The 18,625-nt window shown below is 38.3% G+C and overlaps 1 protein-coding gene across 13 annotated transcripts; it reads left to right on the top strand.

The window, feature by feature from the left end:
* The first annotated feature begins 2,425 nt into the window (after positions 1-2,425).
* LOC111254681 (uncharacterized) lies at positions 2,426-17,015 on the top strand. 13 transcript variants are annotated; one of them, XM_086975337.1, is made up of 12 exons: positions 2,443-2,577; positions 3,469-3,650; positions 10,564-11,049; positions 11,241-11,315; positions 11,693-11,847; positions 12,206-12,254; positions 13,176-13,367; positions 13,766-13,876; positions 14,337-14,400; positions 15,040-15,281; positions 15,602-15,795; positions 16,804-17,015. In XM_086975337.1, exons 3-12 carry the CDS (start codon positions 11,044-11,046, stop codon positions 16,805-16,807), a joined length of 1,092 nt encoding a protein of 363 aa, XP_086831463.1. In that variant the 5' UTR covers positions 2,443-2,577; positions 3,469-3,650; positions 10,564-11,043; the 3' UTR covers positions 16,808-17,015. The 13 variants fall into 13 exon arrangements, 10 of the variants coding, with proteins under 10 accessions (XP_086831467.1, XP_086831466.1, XP_086831463.1 ...); XM_086975336.1 differs by lacking the exon at positions 2,443-2,577 and adding an exon at positions 2,750-3,150; XM_086975338.1 differs by lacking the exon at positions 2,443-2,577 and adding an exon at positions 6,165-9,787 and having other exon boundaries at positions 3,217-3,650.
* The last annotated feature ends 1,610 nt before the right edge of the window (positions 17,016-18,625 follow it).

Raw genomic sequence — 18,625 nt, 5'->3', positions numbered from 1 at the left:
GTTTGTCTCAAATACGCCCTGTGCTCCATGGAGCAAGGAACAAAAACCAGCAGAAACGGAAGGGTAAACATAAGGAAGGTGGTATTAACATCTGCCACCCAATAAACTGGCCAAGAAGTCGAAGTAAGTGGAAATTATGGGAGACGTGCTGGAAATGCGAATAAAAGTGATAACTGTAATGCATTTTGCAAATGGATACGCGACTACAATACGACACACAAACGCCTACACAACTAAACATATAGATCCATAGGCACTTTCAACACTGGACATAAACAGATCCATTTTGGATAGGCAAAGAAGGAAACAACTTTGCGCTCTTTTTTTCGCAGAAAAGATAATTACCGTTGCTTTATTATTATATTCTTCTGATCATCGTTTCGTTAGCGACCGTTGACTGTTCGCTGTCCGCTTGTACCTTGTACCTCTCGTAGTGACCTCCGACAACATGCAGCGCTCGTAATAGATCGCGATGAAACGATACATCATAACATAGTAAAAATAATGACCGTGCTCATAAGTAATGTTGCAAACACAAACGATCTGTTAAAACCGATTCGTTATCAAGGGTGCGTCTTCAGTGCCAAGTCTTAGTAGCTTCCGATTTCGTTGGTGGAACAGTCAATGAATTCTCGAAGCATGGTTTACGGAAAATTTTAACAGACTTTAAAAGTCTTCCATAACAATGTTGAAGATCGTCGTATTGCGAAAATATGTCACTAGTAGGTAAGACAGCTAGTTATGCCGTGCCTCGTCAATCAGTCGTATTTGACTCCAACGCGGTGGAATTACCAGCACGAACATAGAAGAAAATCATTAGGTCGGCTTTGATCTATGTCACCTCAGAAATAGAGCCTTTGCAAATCCTACCTTAAATGCCACGTGTACCTGAATCGTTTGGCCAAGTGGTTGACAATCTGTATTTGCTAGGGCCTATTCCAGTATTCAGCTCGAAGGAGGTAGACGTTGGAAGGATGTGAAGACCCATAATAAGCCAAAACGCTTAAGCGTCACTCATTCTGAGACGCATACATTATCGAACAAAATATTAATAATATGAAACGTATATGAGATGATAAAGGTTTGATACAGGAGAAACAACAACGCCTAAGACGTATCAAGTCAAACGAACGACAAAGCGAGCAGTTACCGTGTTATCCTATTCATTTATATAATCCACATAAAGAAAGGAGATGTTTCTGATTTTGGGTAAACTGAAATAATATACCCTTTTGAACTTCGCTTTAGTGAAAACTAATCTTGCTAGTTGTTGAGTTGCATGAGTCATTTTTGTGGCTTTCCTTCAAATAATGTTGCATCATAGTTAAATTTCGGTCCTTTAGAAGCGCTGGAACTCAGCAGCATCGTATTGCTCCATCAAAGGGCCGCTGAACTCCGACGTATGACTTTTGTTCAAAATGTCCAGATTGTTCTCCTAGTGATATGACGGATATTGCCTACTAAAATAGGTATTTGCACAAAATAAACCACTGCCTCGAGCGTGTATAGAAAATCAAGTCTGCTATTTTATCAACGCCGGGTAAACTTCAGTATAGTTATAAAGGTTTTTGAGCAAAGTAGTGATACAAGATGGTCAAACAAGGTGCACACAGGGTTTACCGTGTGAAACTAACTGTACTATAATAATCACTAACAAGAGCGAAAAGTACTGAAACAAACTGCAGTTATAATAGATATAGCAACATCGCGTTTTTCACTATAAAGTATAGTATCTTGCTGAAATCTACAAACTGTGGCTTTTTGGTGTTGTGACTTAGTTCTATTATATCAAATGGCGAAGACATGTGCATAAAAGAAAAACTTTAGAATATTTGGGTTAAAGGACACAACGAGTAGCCATAGCTCACGCTTGACATCGACAAAGGTGGTTGGCGTACGTGTAAGTTTCTATTTTGAAACGAGTTCAATTGAAGTTATTTTTATTTACACAATGGGATATGTAGGACACAAAGCAGGCATGGTGTAGCATAACGTTATATGCAATTAATTTCGAACGAAAGCAGGTGCCTGGAATCATCTGCACATCTTTCATATTATACACAAGCTTTTACTTCTACATAAAGTGCCGTTCCCGACAATGGCTCTAGGACGGTACGTTTGCTACTAGAATGATTGGCTTCGAACCCGAAAAAAATTATTTATAAGAGTTTGATCATTTTCAACATCTGATCTTGGCCCGACTAAATTAACCATGATGTTAAGGCAGGGGCCGAAAGTTCCAAACCCAGTTACAGAAAAACGGAACAGTATGCATCGATTAGAAACACGTGTAAACATTTTTTTCGTAGCCGGCATCAGACTCCTTTAAAACAATGATTACCTTAAGGGAATTATCTTGCCTCAAAACGAATTGATCATTCAGTTACATATAAGTTTTTCGCGAAAGACGGGGCTTGGCATGAAAAAGCGTTCCACTGTTTCTGTCAACGTCTCCTAAGCCAGCTCTGCGGTGCGTCATTAAGAAATTCGAAGAGTTCATTTGCCATGCGTGAGTTTCAAAATCGGTTCCTGTTGCGGACCCGCTTGTGCTATGAATGACTAGAAAATGTCGGAAAGGTAAAAGTTCATAGATATGAATACGCGCTCCATATCTTGTTGAACATTCATAGGATTATATATCTTACTGTTGAACGAGCAATAAATGTAACGTTCAGTACCAGTTTCAATGCAGACCAAGCAGAATTTCGAATTACCAAACTCGCTAGTTTGTAGTGACTATGTTTTTGTAATGATATATAGGCTACGAAGGAAACTACATTTGCAGTTGTTACTACGTTCGCTCTGCTTTGCAAGCGACTTAAGAATCACGCTTTTATAAATAGCGATTTTTTGAGTTTAAGAAGTTAGCGAAGATCTCTCTCGAAAAGCGGTGGAATGATAATTGAAATTGCTCGTTATTACTCAAAATACATACTGTAACAATGCGCTGCAATGATTTACGTATCGCAATGTAGTAAACATTTTGTTTGTAGTAAACAAACCCTTATACTGTTGTTCTAGACAAATCGAACGTGCTTCAAACTTGCAGGGACATTATGTTCGAGCTACGTTTGCCAATCTAGTTTGAGAGTGTTAAAAAAAAAGACAGCTTCTCCCAGTGTGTTTTCTATCACAACACCAGCCCCATTGGTATGGGCACTAAGTTCAGTGATTGTATTTTTTTTTTGTATATTAACAAGCTGTTCTAGATTAGGCGCTCTTTTCCTGACGATTCGCTTATTTATATATCTATAGATCATTTAAAAAATTGCGCTTCTGAATTAAAAAACTAAATTGGCCGGCTGCGTTCAAGCAGATGGTACCACTACTCATTGTTTACTTCAGCTGTATACGTTTATTATGGCATTTTATTTTGTTACTGTAAAGACTGGTTACTAGATAAAATTTATGCACATGAACTGATAAGATTGTCTTTATAATCCTTTGTGCTCATTGTCGTGTCAGTAGAGCCTGTGTCATATGTCAAGTGGAAAAAGTTGCGTGCGAGCGCCTTCGTTAAAAGTTTCGTTTTGTAGCAGAGTAGAATGCAAACCAGATGTAAGCTTGGTTAAATAAATTTAGGGACTCCTGTTCCATGGCTACCATCCAATCACACCGTTCAATCAGCTACTCTAAAGGAGCACGTTCCAGTAAGTGCGCCAATACTTATAGAATAGTTCTCATACAGAGATATCACGGAGGCCCTGACAGCCGCTAGCTACCGAATACCATAGACGATTATTTATAAGTTTCTAAAAATAAAATATCTAATCGTATAAATGGATTTAATATTACTTTATATCGTTGAGTATATTAAAGAGCCACGCTATTAATTTTTACATATAATACGAGCTTCTCTCGATTGTTAGTATGGCATGAGAGAATGGTTATTATTATAATGGCGATGATGAAAATACTTACCAGGTAAGGGGTTCACGCGAACCTCTTTTCACCTTCAAACTGAAGAATACGACTTGAACAATGTAAGCTCGTTGCTTCTATCATTACTTCAAGCACAAGCGCTTATTCTCCGTACGTACGTTTAATTAAAATATTACAAGCAGAGCTTTTTTCTTTCGAACTTAATTAACGACTACAATTTAGCAGTGTGTTCTATAGCCGTATATTCGTTAAAAATGGCCCAGCGAAACTTAATTGGTTTTGAAATGTTTGCCGATATACACTAAATGTATGTCACATGTAAGTAATAAGGGATGTAACAATGAGAATACTTATGAACGTGAAGATAACTCGGAAAAAATACAGTTCTTCCTGCTTCGATTCAGATACATGAACGTATTTTAAAATCGTCTCGCACCATAAATGTGTTCGGCTGTAAGCTTTAAACGTGATGATGATGATGATCATATTTTCGAGCAGGACATTTGTTTGTGTTATGAGCAATTCAATTATGTAATTTTTGAAAGCAGGCCACGTGTAAACACTGAAACGAAATAACGAATTCAAAAAGCCTCTAAGAAACAGTAAGTCAATACTATTAATGGATGCTTCCAATCTGGAAAACAAGACAACACCTATAGCTTTAATTAAGTGATTTTTGTTCTGCGCGGCGTCAGCTAACCAAGGACTATTGTCGTTTATTTTACTAATATTCAGAGCTGCACATTAAAGTACACAGGCTAAATTATGCCGTTGATTTTATATGTTTGGCGAATCATTCAACAGAGATACCCATTAAAACACGTATTTTAAGTTTTACACCGAAATATACACCATTCACTATAACAGTTTTGAATTTACGCTTTCATATTTTCTCCTGCACCCGGTCGACCAAGGAAGTTATTTATGTTATCTGCTTTTCGTCCTTAACAAGCCCAAGAGCTCTGTTTCGAAAGACTTCAGCTCGAAGATCCTAGGCAGCGAACTCTTCAATTTTTCCCATTCTATACGCAGCTGTTTATAGACTTAACGCCTAATAATTTACTTCCGTGAACTCTATTTGTAAAGAGAGAGCGAGAGACCTGTATATTTAAAGCCTTATTAGGTGGCCTTTTATTTAAAGATTCTGCTAAAAGTATCGAAAAAAACCTGGAAGCAACGGCTTGAGCGGACTTTGAAACGATTGTTCGAATCTCTTAAAGTGAAGCAAAGCTGATCTGAAATCCGCCCTTTTAGGCTCATATAAATTAATTCTTTCTCGTTAAACTATTGTCAAATTGATTTAGTAATTAACTTTGGTAGTTTTTTTTCCTTAACGCTTTACAGTGAATATGTGTCGTCTATCGAGACTAGCAGAATATAGAATATATACTTTTGAGGGAGGTAAATCTTTTGCGACGCTCGCCTTCGTCGTATGGATTACTCCACATAATTTTATACAGGCGGTGCTTTAATAGCAATTTATTTCAGTACAAAGTTGCCCTGTTTACGTAAATAGCTATACATTCCTGCCAATTAACAAGTGATGTTTTTAAACAATTTTGGTCCAAATACGTGACGCCATCCGCTTAAGGTAGTAGCATGGACTGGAACTGGTGGTGGCATTTTAAACCCTGTCGTAGAACGTAAAACTATAGTATAACAACTCGAATCAGGCCTAATCGTCAAACGCTTCCATTGTTACATTTCCTCCGTAGGATGGTAATTTCGGGCACTTATTTTTAAGCTAGAATCATCGGAGAGAGAAGCGTGAATACTATTCCCGTTTCCCACTTCTTTCGAACATTTATGTTCGAATAATAAAAAAAAATACGCTAAAAGCTGATAGAATGACATATGTACAATGGATTAAGCGAATTTCAAGTGATACCTATGCCAACATCTAGCGCTTTCACAAAGCAAGTTACCATTCCAATTGTGTTTTCAGAGCTGAAGACAATTATTTTCACAGTGTGTAACTATAACATGCTAATATATATATATATATATATAATTACAATCTTCGTGTGGTATCTTTCTCTTACGGCGACTGTATATAGAAGACACAAGTAATAAGCATAAGAAACACAGAACTTGTATTCTCTATAGCGGTATTTTGCTATTCCATGTCAGCCTTGTCAACACTTATTCCTTACATAATAGGATCCGATACAGAACATTGATTACCATTGAAAAAGTCTGCTACGGAACTACATTACACAATGTTATCAATTTGTTGCGTTTCAAAATATATTTAATGCTGATTATGTTACATGTCGTTCAAGGTGATTCACCACTTGGGAATAACAGATCGTGCCACAGAAGTCTTAAATTGTCAACATAACAATCCAAATGAAATATTGAAGAATGAATATTCGGAGAATAAACCAGTAGAAAAAAAAAAGCAATATATATATATATATATATGGTCATAGAGTACTCTTTTGGTTAACAAGTACAAAAGGTGGTACTCTTGATAAAGCACACAATATCGAAGCAATCATTTAGTAGAGAGCTACGCGTGCTGGAGATTCGTGTATTAGTTTCTATCACAGGTAGTCGAAAATTTGCTGAATTTTCGTTTTGTCTAACGAGCAAAACGAACTAATATTTTCGGTCGAGAAAGCTTAGCATTTGTCTCGTAAAAAGTTATGCGCAAAGAGTAAATCTGGATAAGATAGAAATCTTACTGACAAACTGTTTGACACTTACTGACAAACTTTGTTTTTTCCTGTTAGTTAATACGAACTCTCTAAAAAGCAAAAGCACTTCATTATGACTTTTTCACGTCGCCTTTATTATAGTAGGACAGTTGCCTGCCATAGAATATTCTCACTCATTAAATATTCACCTCTACCGTCCTTCTTATCAGTCCTAATATTTACAGATAAATGGTTATCGCACAGTTGGTTTATCCGGTAACCCTAAGTATGAATATGGAAATTGATCTGGGAACATCGCCATATTGATCGTACCATATTATTGCAAAATCGTACCATATTATGCAGATGGCAGATGCAATTTTTGAAATTTTCTAAGACTCTTTGCACAGTAAGCATATCACGGTGTAGCAGAATATCTTTCTTCGTAACTATGATACTGATAAGCACCGGTATAGATATTGCAGACAGGTTGGAATGGCTGCATAATACCACTAAGAAAAATATAACGTGATTATAGCAGAGAACGTTGTACAACTCCGAAAATAGCGAACCGTAGTTTCTCGTGGTATTTATCTCTTGTAGACATCGTTTTTAGACCATGAAATAAATCCTTCCTTGCATTTCAGCCTGTTGATGGCTATATTTTTTTGTATACCTGGGTATATATTGATTATATTTAAGAAAACTGAAACGCGATTTTTAAGTAAAATAAATCATTAAAGAAGTGGGCAAACAATTTCTCTAAATACAACTAGCCATTGTCAAAGATTATCCACAATTGCCTGCTGATCCTTTGGATGTTTGGCTAGCGGAAGGGCTTCGTAGGTGGTCAGCATCAACGGCTTGCTGTTTGCACTAACGAGAAATGTAGCATCAGGATACGCCGCAACAACAAACGCCAAACGGGAGACTGAGACCGACCTATGACAGTTATACAGTGGCTACTGACATTTGCCGTAAACATAAATTTAAAATTCAAATCGAGTTACACCTTGATATTGGTGGGGGGGGCGTCACAAAGTTTGTGCTCCCCAACAACAAAAGGCAACGACACAGAAAAATTTGTGTTGAAAGTTGGCTTCTGCCTAAATTATAGACTAACTATGTCTTGACAGATGAGCCACAGGTTCAACGTACTGTAATTTAGTTAACCGTTCAACTTCGTATTCTCATTTGAATAGGAAGCTTCGAGGCGCGGGGAATCTGGGTCCGCAACCCTCCACCTTTGTCCCTTTGATGAGGGATAATAAATGGAAAAGTCACATAGTTTTATTGTTTAGACGTATTCTGGAGAAAAGGGTAGCCGCAAGGATTCAAATTAGTAACACCACGTCCGACGAATAGTTCTATGGCATTACCTTAGTGCTAAGTTTCAACAATGATTTGCTACTGTGTCAACGGGAACGGGCATAAATTACTTACAGTACAAAAAAAACCTGGTTTAATGTCTTAGGGGGTCAAGAATGAAACTGCTTCGTGTGCATATCCAGGTCTATGGAAATTATGACGGCATACGAGAATTATCACTGTTGTTTAATTTTACAGGTGGTTTTAATGCTGCAAGTTAGAGATGTTCATGATGGTGACATAGACAAGCATCCTATTCGTTAGGAAGTAATTAATTATCAAAGCTGAAAAGTGTGACATAATCCTGTCTAGGTTCATGATCCTATAAAGCGATGAGTAGACACTGGCAGATCGCAACCAATTATTGATCATTTCCGAACTTCGAATCATACATGTTGCGTACCGCGCCTTCGGAGGGGCAAAGTTGACCCTTCAATACCCATTTACAATATTTGCAAAACTATTTCGAAAACATTCCCCCCAAAAGCAGAACGATATATGCTTATGGCAACGGACAAGCAATGTGGACAATATTCTACAAAATGGTACTGGAGACTGAGAAGAAATAATTAAGAACGGTTCACTACTGCTGGTAGTAAGGCCATGGTGACCAAACATAATATTGGTTCTTTCTTAGCCCGTATTTTGTTAGTCGGTATCTCTTAATGCCTAATTTATTAGGTCGTAAAACAGTCCTCTTCAAAGGAAGAGGGCAGCAAATAGTTCGTAAGTTGAATTAGCAGTCATGCAGCTATTGATAGGCACTTTTAGTCAAAGATATTCACTCAGTGATGGTTGCCCGAGGGGCTGAGGAAAGAGCACGGAAAAGCACGGCTTTATACTAGCTTTTGACATTTAGACAGGCAGCGAGCGAGCAAGGTGCAGCCACAGTGACAGATTTTCGCACAGAATTGTCACCATTGACGAAAGATGTACCTTCACGTCGACATATGAGCAGCTCGAAATTATGCTCAGAATTAGGCTAGATCTCTGTTGCAAGACCACAAGTTGCGTTGGCTAGGACCGGAAGGTTCTCACCACTCGTTTGTAGATTAGTGATGATTAACAGCACTAGTAGCTCTACACTTGACTGTTAAAACGGTCTCAAAACCTGGACAAGTTTTTCGCCGCCTGACCTGAAAAGTCGTAGCGAGAAGGGCTAAAAAAGAGGTACAATGGGAAAATGATATTAACGGTGGCCATAAGATAACTGTTTTAAATTTTAGTCCAGTAGCGCACTTAAACATTGCTTCAGACGGTTCGCTCTCAGCACGAGTCGAACTTTGTCCACGTTTGGTTCCAAGCCCAGACCATTACGTGTCTATTTACTAGGCAAACACGTTGGTACCGCACCATTACAACGGCTTGGAAAGCTCCGGCGAATATATAATAAATTGATTCACTATTATCACTCAAATAAGACGCTGCGTTTTATAAGGTCGACAACTGTTTTGACTTTTTTATGTTGTATTATCCAGTGTCTGACTGACAACTGAAAGATAAAATATTGGGAATTGAAAATCTGAGGAAGTATTTCTAGGAAGTTCATAACGTAAGCTTTCTAAAAGTCAACTGAATGGGAAACTAAGGTAGACAGGTAAAAAACTAAGCCAATCTTTTTTTTTACTTTAAAGTATAAGGGATTTCCGGATTTCTTCGAGCCATTAAAAAATCTGGGAAGATGTTTTAGCAAATTTACGGCTTTTCCGACCCCGTACTTTTATGGGTTAGACCTAGACGAAACAACATGGTTTTTTTCACTAGAATGATAATTGGATTAATGGAAACACTCGTCAGAAAAAACCCGAACGTAATAACGAAATTATCCTTGCGGCAATTCTGTGACAAGATGACGGACGACATATTTCAGTGTATAGCTTGAATACCTCTAAGAAAAGGTAAAATATTTATTTTGGCTACAACAGGTTAACGCAATTTTCCTTTTTGTTAGTAAGGAGATATACCCCAATAAAGATAATATTTTATTTTCTCGCTTTGATTATTGTACTTTAGACTGCACATACTGATACATAGCTAGGTTAGAGTAATGTACATTGAAACCCAGATTTTCGAAATTCTTTAAAAACGGGCACGTTATTCTAAGGTACAGTGTACAGTTTTATATTCTTGCCACTTTCCATCGTTCGTTAAAAGCTTATATTTTATGTTTCGTCGTCGACAGCAAAGGGAGTGCAATGTGTTTAACCCCCCTAAAAGCATTTAATGTAATTGTCGCATGCATATATATATATATATATATGTTATTGATTTATCTTTTGCAAATGACACCTACATTGGTGTATTAAACTGTATTTCGAAAACTTTTCTAGTCAGTAAATAAGATCTAACTTCAGAACAGGTTGTTTCTCAGAGGCTATACTTAGCGAATTGTCGGAAAATGAACCTATGGCAACATAAACCCATTTCTCGTTCAATTAATATTTGAATTGTCTAACTTTATACTGTTAGATTTCTATACGGCTTTGTAGTGAGAACCATCATTAAGAATATGTAAAAATTCCTCTTGTAGATTACTGTTCCCGCTATTTCGCGCAGCAAGCCGTTTTAGAGCTCCTGCGTACGAAAAGATTTGCTACCGTTGAAAATTCTCATAGAAACAGAAGGGGTAACAATGCCGTATAAAAATAATTTTTTATTTGACGCCCTTTTCTAGCTAGACTGACCCTTTCTGCTGACCCTCTCCTGACCCTGTTGTCGCCGCTGCTGGAGGAGCATCGTCAGAAGAAATGGACCGCCCCTAAACGCTGGAAAACAATAAAAGAACCTGAACTGATTCATTGGGGTCATTTCAGACTGGACCGTTACTGACCAGCGGGCTACTTATTTGTGTCCTTTTTTTTGTCTTTCGTTCATCTGTGTGCTCTTATGTTTGTCTGAAACCCTTAGTTTAGTCACTTGCGGCGTATCGCACCCAGATTATTTTATGTAAACTATTTCAGATTTCTAATACTTAGGTCAGCCGTAATTTGAAAAGAGAATCCTAGAGTTTACTAACATATCTCTCCTTTCAATCACGTATCGTTTGTTTCAAATATTCCTAATTACGTTAGATAGATCCTTTCGTCCATTTTGTGAATTCGTTGTACGCTTTCTGGCAGTCAATTGGCTGACCACTTGGTCAAATCGAACGACAATGATAGTGAGTATTGTCTTCTTCGAGGTCCAAGGTATTTGCAATAAACGGAACACGATTCTTTAAGTTACTCATTGGTTACAAAAGCCTCAACTCAAAACGTGCCCACCACATCATCTTGGTCTGATTTATTTAAAAACACTGAAATTCGTCTAAGGCTTACGGATCAATAACATTATACTTTTTGTAAACATCAGCGACCTTGTTTGACACTCGCGGCGGTCTGCATCGTTTCTATTGCATCTTCGACTCTGGCCGGCCATACTCATCGGGTAGGTGCCTCATCATCTCATCAACACTAACAATAATAAGCTTGGTCTCAAGTAGAGCAGTTCGTAATTATCATTCATTATCCATTGCGCGGATCTTCATTTACAAGTTATACCAGTAAGCGATCAGATTTGTAGCTGGTAAACTATTTTTGGCTTATGGCGGTTTTTAAGACTGTAAAAAGCAAATTGCTGATACAGAAAAAGAGTACCGAAACTCCACAAACTAATTTATAGTAAAATCTTCTCGAATGTATTAACATCGGTATGTACTTATCCTGTAATGTTATGCACCAAGCCACTCGTTTTGGAGGAGCTTTGCCAATTGAAGGACGAAAAATGTTGCAAACTCTGCCTTTTGCTTCCTTCCTTCTGTGCAGGACTCAGGGGACAAAAGTTGGAGTGATTCAATAATTGGCAGATACGCGTTTCAGAACTGGAACGACCCGTTTTTAGCGTATGACAATACACGACACGATTCAATTGGCGCAGGGCAATGGAGGCCCACATCGACGATAGAACAGGACAAAAAAAGGCAAGTTCTTCGGGCTTCTCATTTCATTTCAAATATTTTTCATCCAACATACGTTATTGATGGATTCTTATACGATAATGAAATCATCTGTGCCTAGGTGTGATCCAAAAGAGCGGAACCACTGTTTAGAAGATCCACTTATACTGTACTATATGTTACATTAGCTTCACACAAGTAATTCTACTTAACATATATCTTACAAGTCACATTTTTAGATTCGTTTTTGGCTCGGTATTATCCACCTCTTTCAAAGTCATCATGGTTGACGGAACTTGAAGCTAGCTGAACAAAGAGGCAGCATAAGACTACCATAAAAGTGTAGGAAATTTACATCTAATATTAAAAGTGCAATCACCAGGCTTCCCGGTTGGAGTCGAAGATTTGACGGGGGACGCGACAACTATCAGGTTAGACTTAAATCGCACATATCGCTTTAGTTACCAATTACAGGTCTACTTATCGCCTGAAGCCGCCTCATGTGTCATACTTGAACATTACATTCATTTTTATTGTTTGATCCATGATACTGCAGACACGCATGTCAGTACACAGTGATTATGGTTCCAGCAATCTGCAAGCAACCCTGATACGTTTCACTTACAATCCATTAAAATCTCGTATAGATTTTATGTAATGTAGTTTTTGGTAGAAGAAAGCAGGATTTGCATTTTATCTGACGTACATCCTCTGTAGGACGTTTAACCTTCAATTTCATTTTTCTGACAGGTTTAGCTTTCAGCACTCGGTTCAGTTTTTAGTCGTCTTCTCAAAAAAGGATGCTTTTTGAAAATGCGTTTACTTGTTACAAAGTCGACTTTATACCCTACTCTGAATTTTACCCTCTTCTATACTTCTTGAATACTTTGATATTTTTTCAGCAATTTTAACACACCTACGGATCTAAAACTAGCAGACGATATATGCTCAACATCTGTTGCAGCTCATAACTCATATATCTACAAATGAACCACATCGTTTCCAAACAGTAAAATTTAACGTCTACTTTAAGAGCTGAATTATTTTAGTGATCCCAACTGATTTTGTATAAAGTAACTTATACCACTGAAACATTTCTGACGAGTAATGCCATCTTCATTTTGAGCTAGTAAAGCTGAGCTTTCAGATTACCCGTGTGTATATATTCTGGCATTTGTGGTCTTAACCATTCGTAAAGACTGTAGCGTATTTGAATTACATGATTAGAGCATAATATGCGCTGGCGAATGAATACGGAGCGACTATTGACTCCGGCTTGAACAAGACGTCAAAATATGTCGCTTGCACGAGGACTGCTTACATTACGGTCGTTTTAAACTCAACTTTGTCAGGTATCGCACGGTAGAGACCATGGGTACGATTCAGGACATCATTCAATTAGTCAGGATGGATGGAAACCATACAGGTTCGCGTACTCCAGCCAAAGTCACGACGGAAGTTCAGATCGCGAGGAAAAGACCGACGGACGTGGTCGAGTGATCGGGTGGTATAAACTCACAACTGCAGATGGCCGCAAGCGAAAGGTAAAGCAAACATGATAGGAGAAAAGCAACGCTTATGTTCCTATTTCGCAGTGTTTCTGTTAGAAAACTTTGAAAGTTGTGTGTCGACGGCATTCAAGAGAGACATCGTTTCGGTAAGTAGCAAAATTGAATGAAGGGATATTAAAGTAGCCAAAGTTATTTAGCCAAAAAAATACTAGCTAAATCTTGCTGCAAGCCATAATAAAGTGTATTGCACTTACTTCAATGATATCTGTTGTTGTCTGCTACACGTACCTATTTGTTCCATACGTGAAGTGGAGAACAGGTCAGCTCTTTATGCTCTAATTTAGGTTCTGAAATAGCTGCATTATTAAAAGCGATGAGAGGAGGATTATAGACTGCTACCGACTGGTACAATGTCTCACCGAATTTGTTAGGTCACATACGTTGCCGATGAAAACGGATTTCGCGCCAAAGTCGAAACAAACGAACAGGGAACAGCCAACGAAAATCCTGCTAATGTACATCTGCGTTCGCATGCCCCAAAGGTACTAACTCCACGGTTGATTTTCAAAGTCCCAACATGTAAGTGGACGAGAAATTTTAAGTCGCTCGTACATCAGCATATATATATATATTCATTCACTTGATTATACGTTCACTGTAAGATGAGGCCTTACTACGCGGAAGACTTATTTTATAGTAAAAGTGGTACTGCTTAGTCAGGTATGATTTCTTCCTGTTCTTATATATAGCAAACCTTAAAATGTCTAGTACCTCTTGCGTAGAGCTGTACACAAAAGCTTAAGACTTGATAAATGTTAATGTGCATAATTCATTATAACTGATTTTGCTGCCATCCAGTCTGTCTTGTCTGAAGGCCGCACTTTTAGCAACGGAGGTTTAGATTAGACCGGAATCCGATCTCTTTATTGTCGTCCGTAATTATGCAAGGGTGGGTTCAGATGTGCTTTCAAAATCTGATTTTCGTTCTCGTCCTAATTTTAGGTAATATACCCTGTACCAGCCCCCAAAAACCACAACAGTTGGGATAATATTCAGGTCAACCAAGGTGAGGCGAACGTTTCGACTTACTAATTACATCGATTAATAGTGGCACATTGACAATATATATGGGAACCTAGACGAGAAAGTTTATGTTACAGTTTTATTCGCTGGCACATGGTCTACTAAGATAAGCTAGGACTATTCAGCACCTGGGCCATGCGTTGCCTAAGCCAACGAACGCCTCCGCCAGGATCATAAGATTCCGTATTCGACACCCTGTTAGCGTTCACTGATATTGCAGAATTTATGTACTTGTAAACATAATATATACGTTCTCAAAGGTTTTCGCGGATCAGCGAAACTTTGGATAAAACTTACCTTTTGCTTTGTTTAAATATACAACATCTGAAATAGCACTGCACACATATACATATATATAAATATATGGGAGGTTCACTCGTCGTACAGAAAGCAAGCAGCGGTAAAACAAAAGCATTTTTGAGAAGAGGACCGGCATCGTGTTATCGTTCTGACGATGCCGTACGGCTGTACGTAAGATAGAAAGTCAAAGCGATTTCAAATGCTGAATGAGTAGCTGAAGTGTATACTTTACAAAAGCTTTGAGTGTCAAAGAAAAGCCTAGCAGATCGCCGGTTATTAACAGTAACTGGGTGTTCCATACTCCAAACATTGTTCGAGCAAGATTGGTTCCCGTCGTCTGGTACGACCGAATCGGCACAAGAAAGCTGGACCGGCATCGCGCGAAGATCATCTAAATTAGGTTACGATCAACCACAGCAAGGCGAGGAATGGAATCAACAGATGACCGTCGCGAAAAGTGATGCTAGCTATGGAGGAGTTAGGATCAGGAAACAGCGGCACCAGGACATCGCAGATGACACTTCAAAAAGCCGAACGGGTTATCAAGGATGGAGCATCAGCAGAGTATGAAAGACATCTAAAGCAGTGAAATTCTATATTTGCAAAGTCTTCATCCTTGAGCATCAAAAGCACACTGTATTAACCAACTTTTCACCCGTTGACTGACCAAAAATATGCCGACAAGTTTTTGCGTGCGTGAGTACAATCTAAAACAATGCTGGCCACACACTGTGCATACAACGGATATTTTGATTTTTCTGTTTTTTTTTTTTTTTTCATATGCTTATTTCGCAGATGAAAGCAAAGTTCTTCACAGTAACCATTCCTACAGCTAGACTCAAGTGGTATGTTCATATACTTGTTTTATTAAACGTAATTTATAGAATGGACCCAATGGGGGGAGCTGGTCCGCACGTCACCCGTCCCTAGTGAAGAGCTCTGTTCATTGGAATTCCAACAGCAATAAGCTATCGTCAAATGGAGCTTATTCCGATAGTTCCAGCTGGTTGCCTAATAACGCCCCGAATTCGAGTAGTGCCAGCGTTGAATGGACTGATGATCATGGAGCTGACAACTGGTAGGATGTTCCAGCATTCCGACTTTTATGCAACCACTTTAACGTTTAATACTATCTTCACTACCTTAAACTTCGTCAAATCGAAATATCCAATAGAGAATAAATTCGATGAGGAAGACGCGCATATTAACGACAATGCGACTTTTGACGTACGTTTAGGGATTTGATTTTCTACGCGATTCTCAAGCTATCTATCTGCTATTTGGCTTCTGATCATGCTGCTATATAAAAAAAAAAGTATCGGAAGTGTTTTTTTTGTTTATAGTTGTCGCCACTAAAACAATTTACTTCATGAGTACATCCCCATACTAACAACAATAATACAGAATTAAATTATGATTATTTAATTTTAGGTAACGCAGACATATAACGTACACATATACGATTAGCACCGTCGTCATAATAAAGCAAGCGCGATTACATAGTGGCACCAGGCATCATATGAATCTGATGATGAAGCCGGAGATGTCACATTTGAAGGCTCCGTTTTACCTTAAGTATTTAGTCCTATGTACTATGTAGTCCCCGTGCATCATAAAAAGCCATATGTATATATATATATATATATATATATATATATATATATATATACACATACAGACATTCCAAGTTTGGATAGGAATACGTAGCCTTATTCTCAGAGATCCAGATATTTTGCGAAGACATTGAAAATATGCAATTTTGGCCGTTAACGTGACTGGACCATATTTAAGTGCTATTTCATGTAAAAGAACACCGCTTGCATTTCAATAAATATTTCTTTTCATAATTTCCTTCCCTATTAAAGTTAGCAATATCATTGCTTTTCAGACCTAACTTTGAGAAAAATATGGCCGCAAACTGAAATGTTATTCAGTCTGTGGCAGTAGTTAAATAACCGTTACTTCTTCACTACAAACATTATCATTTAATCACTAAGACCGATAAACACTGACAAGATAATTTTCCCCTACGTTTCCCATCCTATAAAGATGGACTAAAAATCAAACTTCCAATATTTTTTTCTAGGTAAACGAAACTGTTCTGAAAGCAGCAATCTTTCTGCCTTCTGCCAAACGGGTGTCTTGTTCTTTGTATGATTGCTTACCTTTATATATATATATATATATATATATATATGTGTGTAATTTAAGCATTATGAAATGAAAATGACATGAATGTTAATTCCGAGCCTATTATGAATATGATCGGATTTAATAAAGGGACAGCTTGCATACATATTTCGTTTGTTTTCTTTATAACTTCGCGGAACTGGGGGCACTTGGGTGATAAATAGACGGAAATTATCTTACATACATGCATACTGTACAGAAACAGGTCAAATTTATCATACTCCTTAAAAATCTACAGTTATGTCGAAAACACCCAAGTCATTTAAAGCATGGCAAGTACGGTCACTTGGCTTAAAAATTAACTGCACTGGTTGAACTATAAAGTATAGCTAATGCCCGTTTCCAGTTATATGACCAGTGAACTTGCATCGTCTGATATCCCGGATGGCCGGATTCAACAGGTGATTCCTATCATTACGGAGGGCAGCGAATCTGGTCTTGACTTTAACCTCAAAGGTAAAATACATCCGGCTGCCTATATGCCTATCTATCTGCTCAGTACAGTTGAGTACAATGGAATACATCATTAGAGCTAAACCAACGAAAAAGACGAAAACACTGCGAGTTCTATCAGAAACATTATACGGCTTTAAAGAAAAAGGTTGACTTCAGCAGCTATTAAAAAAGCCCATTCAAGAGGAGAAATTTTGTGATACTAATCCCGCTTGACATTGAAGTGCTTTTCATACACCGAACTCGAGAAGGGCAATCATAATGAGAGCACTGGAGAATCATCTCGGAGAAGCCTTGCCGATCGACCGTGTTAGTTATAGAGCATCACAGGTTAGCTACTAGGCCTGGCGTTCTGGGATTTGGCATATGATGAGGTCTTGCTATTTTGTAAGATGGCAGGTGCAAAACATTACACGTGCTGATAATGTCGCATCAGCAATAACGATCCGCACCGAACAAGAGTTAAAAGCAGGACAAACGAGGCGCTTATTATCACCACTTACAGATTGCTACCAAAAAAAGAGGTCTTAGTAACGTTAGGAAGCGCAAAACATACAGAAGAGCAGACCTGCATGTGAACGGGGAAGTCGTTCGTATGGAACTGATTGGAACACGAAATCAAAAAATCGTGAAAAACTCGGGGCCATTTGGACCCATACCTTGGACACATAATCGACATTAGGGTAGCGAGAGCCAGGTAACGGAAGCCGCGCACTTTTAAAGTGACACCAATGTGCCTTTGACGATAACCCGACAACGGCCACGTTTTCTGTTTTTCGATCTTCAAGAGTGATATGGTTAACAGTTTGGAGAATTGACTTATCACTTGATACAAGCGCTCACAAATCAAATTTAGGCTGACATGATTAGAATAGGCAAGGCTAGAAGAAAATGCACATACTATGAAGTAGGGAATATAGCATTCAGCACATCATTAGGCGATGTACTGCTCTAAACGGAGCCAAGAAAGACCTACTAAAGAAGGCTCATTGGACATCTATCAGACACAAGTCCGGCGAGGTGTGAAAAAGAGTTCAGCTTTTCTTGAAAAGGTAACCATAGAAAAAGAGGTAATTGAAGAATAGGTGCTTGCGCTCTTCATGAAAAAAAAGCCGTCCACAGCGTGTCGTTTGTTGCAGTAGCCACAGCCATCGTTATTATCCGCGTGTTGGTGTGATGGTTACATTTGCCGCCACTACCGCACAAATGTCATCACATGTGCTGTAGTCATTACTCTTTGCACATGATAGCTTACGAAGTCGGAT

Source organism: Varroa destructor, unplaced genomic scaffold (genome assembly GCF_002443255.2).
Source record: "Varroa destructor unplaced genomic scaffold, Vdes_3.0 BEIS01000007.1, whole genome shotgun sequence".
NCBI lineage: Eukaryota > Metazoa > Arthropoda > Arachnida > Mesostigmata > Varroidae > Varroa > Varroa destructor.
Note: the sequence above shows the minus strand (reverse complement) of the source record. Positions and strands in the feature narration are given on the sequence as shown.

Coding starts and splice junctions, on each gene's coding strand:
- LOC111254681 (XM_086975341.1), top strand. Junction 11,316..11,692: donor TGGCCGGCCATACTCATCGG/GTAGGTGCCTCA, acceptor CCTTCTGTGCAG/GACTCAGGGGACAAAAGTTG. Junction 13,877..14,336: donor TGCGTTCGCATGCCCCAAAG/GTACTAACTCCA, acceptor TCCTAATTTTAG/GTAATATACCCTGTACCAGC.